General features: G+C 40.4%; 1 protein-coding gene across 1 annotated transcript in view; it reads left to right on the forward strand.

Moving 5' to 3' along the window:
- METTL24 (methyltransferase like 24) overlaps positions 1-3,659 on the forward strand; it is a 115,352-nt gene extending 111,693 nt beyond the window's left edge. The window contains exon 5 of the mRNA XM_024115565.3: positions 2,422-3,659. Within this exon, the coding sequence (XP_023971333.1) occupies positions 2,422-2,736 (315 nt within the window). The 3' untranslated portion in view covers positions 2,737-3,659. The remainder of the gene's footprint in view (positions 1-2,421) is intronic.
- The last annotated feature ends 71 nt before the right edge of the window (positions 3,660-3,730 follow it).

Below are 3,730 nucleotides of genomic sequence, written 5' to 3' on the forward strand. Positions count from 1 at the left end.
CCCAGCCGCCCCGCGGCATGTGGGATCCTCCCATACCGGGGCGCGAATCCGGTTCCCCTGCATCGGCAGGCGGACGCGCAACCACTGCGCCACCAAGGAAGGCCTCACCAATATAATTTTTAGGCCAATTTTAGGCTGAAATTTTAGGCTGATTAAGTTCACTCTGCCCCTCTAATACTTTGATTTATTGATCACATTCAATATATCCAAACTCACAGAAAGCCATGGTAAAAAATAAACCTGTAAGAAACCCAAGATATTCTTGACTATGTGAACTGACACAACAAATGTTGATTTTGAGTTTTGGATATTTTCTGTATAAGTTAAAAAATTCTGTGAAGTTTTGATTTAGTATTTCTTTTGGCAGCCTAATTACCCTAATTCAGGAATATTCTGCTTAAAACTTTGAAGATTAAACAAAGCCAAGGATGCGCCAGGGCAGCAGAGATTAAAAAAAAGAGGGAATTAACTCTATTGTGTCCAATTCACAAGAATTATTTCAGCCTTGTATATGTTCACATGGAACCTGCCTTTGCTCGCTTCCTTTTAGAAAAGAAAGCTGCTTTTGTTTCTTTCAACTTTTCCCTTTGATTTTGGAACCATTGACCACCACCAACAACAAAAAAGCTGGTTTATGGATATCTAGCCTTTTCTAAGGCCTCCTGATATTCTTGGGGTTGTTACTATCACTCTTTCCCTGGTGGACCAGGAGGTACTATCCAAGGCAAGTGAGTGAAAGCCTCTCCTGCAGGGTCTCAGTATGCCGGGCAAAGACCATTTTCTTGGATCAATTATATCTGAATTCTATGCATCTCCTCCAGTCAACTCTGAAATGACACAAGAAATTTTACCATCCACTGAGAGCCTCATGTCTCAGCTGCAAATGAGAAGCTTGTCAAATAGACATGCACTGAGAGAAAGGAGAGGCTGGGGCAGGATTGGCCTTGGTTCTTATTCATCCTTCTGAAAAGTCAAAGATACTTCACTTTCATGGGTAGGATTTTGGTGACTTCAGTTAGCAGCTTCCTGAAGAGCTGTTTAGGGTTTTGCTGTCACCTCTGAAACTATAGGCTTTGCTCTATTGCAGTGATTCCCTGCATGTTAATTATTCCAGTTTGTGTCTGAATATGCCAGCCTTCCTCTGTGTGGTCAAATTATCCCCTTTAACTTCCCCCTCCATTTCTTGGCAGCAGAAAAGTCATTTTTACCAAATCCTTGCTTACCTATAGGGCTGTTTTGCTGAGATAATGTATGTGGAAAGTGATTCTTTAAGCTGGAAGGTGCTCTGCTTTCCAGTGTAAAATGGCAATGCTGATAACAATACTTGTACTCACTGACCCTTACTCCCTCTCCATTAGCACGTTATTTTCCAAATCAAAGCCTTTTAGGAACTCTGAGTTACCATTTTTCCTCTTGTGGTTTATGGGAATTCAACATCATATCGTGGTTAAGAACATGGGCCATGTAGACAGACTCAGTTCAGAGTTCACTGTCTCTCAAGCTGTGTGACTGAGAATGGATTAATCTCTGAGCCTGGTTTTCTCAGCTTTAAATAGGGATACACCCTTGTAGAATTGTTGAGAGGAGTAAATGAATATTGCGAGGTGAAGCACTTAGCATAGTGCCAGGAGCAAAGACACTCGGTAAGTAATTAGCTTTCATTGCTTTCTGGAAGTATTTGGTATTCTGCTATTCTAACGGATTTTGTGCAAAGTCAGCAGAAAGGAGCTGCTTCTCATAGCTTGATTAATTGCAAAATCTCTCCCATCCTACTCTTCTTCCTATGTTCCATTTCACCTGGAATGTGAACTTGTGTTCATTAAATGAACAGAGAATGGTTTTATTAGAAATTTTTTTAGAACACTGTACTGGTATATACTTTTTAAAGAAATCATGGAATAATGTTAATAATTTTTTTTTTCAAGTCCAGAATTCAGATACCTGAGAACTCTTTCCCTGGCTTCCAATCCTGATGAAGTTGGTGGGGGGTAAGGTTTTTTGAGATGGTTCCTGTAGGCAGTGGCCCTTTGTCAGTCCCTCCCTGCAGGCCACCATTCTGCCAGGACATGGCTGGGTTCCTCTGAGCAGCATATAGGTTGCTGGGGAGAGGCTGTGGGCATGGTGCTTTGTGATATACATGCTCCAGCATCTCCTTCTTGGACATCCATTCCCACTGGGCAGAGAGTAAGAGGGTCCATCATGATTTCTGACTGGTATTTCATTATTTGTATATTAACATTTGGTGTGGTGTGAGGTTAGAAATTCATGTCATAAGTGACCATTTGAAAAAGACTTACAACTCTAAAATTTGAAAAATTCTGCTTTCTTGGGAGGTAGCTACACAGTGATGCTCCTGATATCAGTGGTATTTTTAACAATGTTTATTGACTCTGCTAATCTCATTTCATTATTTTGTTACAGATTGATGTTCTCAAAGCAGATCTGGAAAGCGCAGAATGGAAAGTTTTGGAAAATCTTATTCTGGAAGATGTCCTTGAACAAATTGGACAGCTCATCTTTGAGATCCATCTCCACTGGCCCGGGTTTGAGGTCAGTGGCAGTGACAGCAGTGTTGTGCGGTTCTGGTACAGCCTCCTCAAAGAGTTAGAACTACAGGATTTCAGGCTTTTTCACAGTTACAAAGATTTATCTAAACCTCAGCTATTCCTGAAGAAAGATATTTTCAATGCGAGTAGCTGTTATACTCTGAGTTGGGTGAATACAAGATGGAAATAGGATGCAGGAACTCATCAAGAACTCAAGGAAATATTTGCAGCATGGATCATGTCCATGATTCTAGTTATTCTGGTTTACTTGTCCAGTCTCCCACTAGCTTGTGACCTGCTTGAGGCAGGGATTGTGTTATTGCCTTTGTAGTACATGTAGCCTGGCATCTCGCACATGGTAGGGGAACAGTTAACACTTGTTGAGGGGATGGACACAGGAGTGCCACAGCAGTCAACCTCCATCTGCCCAAACCCAGGCTCTTTGCCTGTCTGCCTCTGACAGAGTGGGGATGCTTGTCCTCCTTCATTTCAGCTTGGAAGATAATCCCACACTTATCTCAGTTTTCCCTAAAATTAATTATGTATCTGTAATCCATGAATTTACCACCATGAAAAAGAAATTATATCACATTTCTGTTTTTACTGGGTTGATGAGATCCTTAAATGTGTAGCCTGCTGTTTAAAATAGGGCCTTTCATTTGATGTTAAATCACCTCTTCCGAGGATTTTCTTGTTCACTGTGTCAATAACATTCTTTACAGCCTGTAGATTTCAATTATTCCTCCTCAGTTTTTGCTGAGGCCATGCTGTGACTTTATAAGAACCACTGATTCTGGTTTCTGGGAACTCAGACACACCAAATTCTGTAACTGAGTTTAAAAGACTAGAGTATCAAGTTATTCAACTCAGGATTCTTTTCATGCTAAGCCTTAAATCACCTCTGTTCCTATGAAACTAAACACAAAGCAGAACTTGGGTGTCTTCAAACCTGATTTCTCAACCTCCGACTTGCCTATGGTGTCAAATCTTTTATTTTTTTATTTTTTAAAATATTATCTCCAAGATTAAGTTTTTCCTTGCTGCCAGTTGGCATTCATTGTAAGCCTGTGGCCTGAGGGCCAGAGTCTCTCTTTCCCGGGACAGATACAGTGTGTTTTGATAATACCAATCCTTTTTGTGTATATATATACATATATATATATGTATATATATGTATATATATA

This window comes from Physeter macrocephalus, chromosome 10 (assembly GCF_002837175.3).
Source record: "Physeter macrocephalus isolate SW-GA chromosome 10, ASM283717v5, whole genome shotgun sequence".
Classification (NCBI taxonomy): Eukaryota; Metazoa; Chordata; class Mammalia; order Artiodactyla; family Physeteridae; genus Physeter; species Physeter macrocephalus.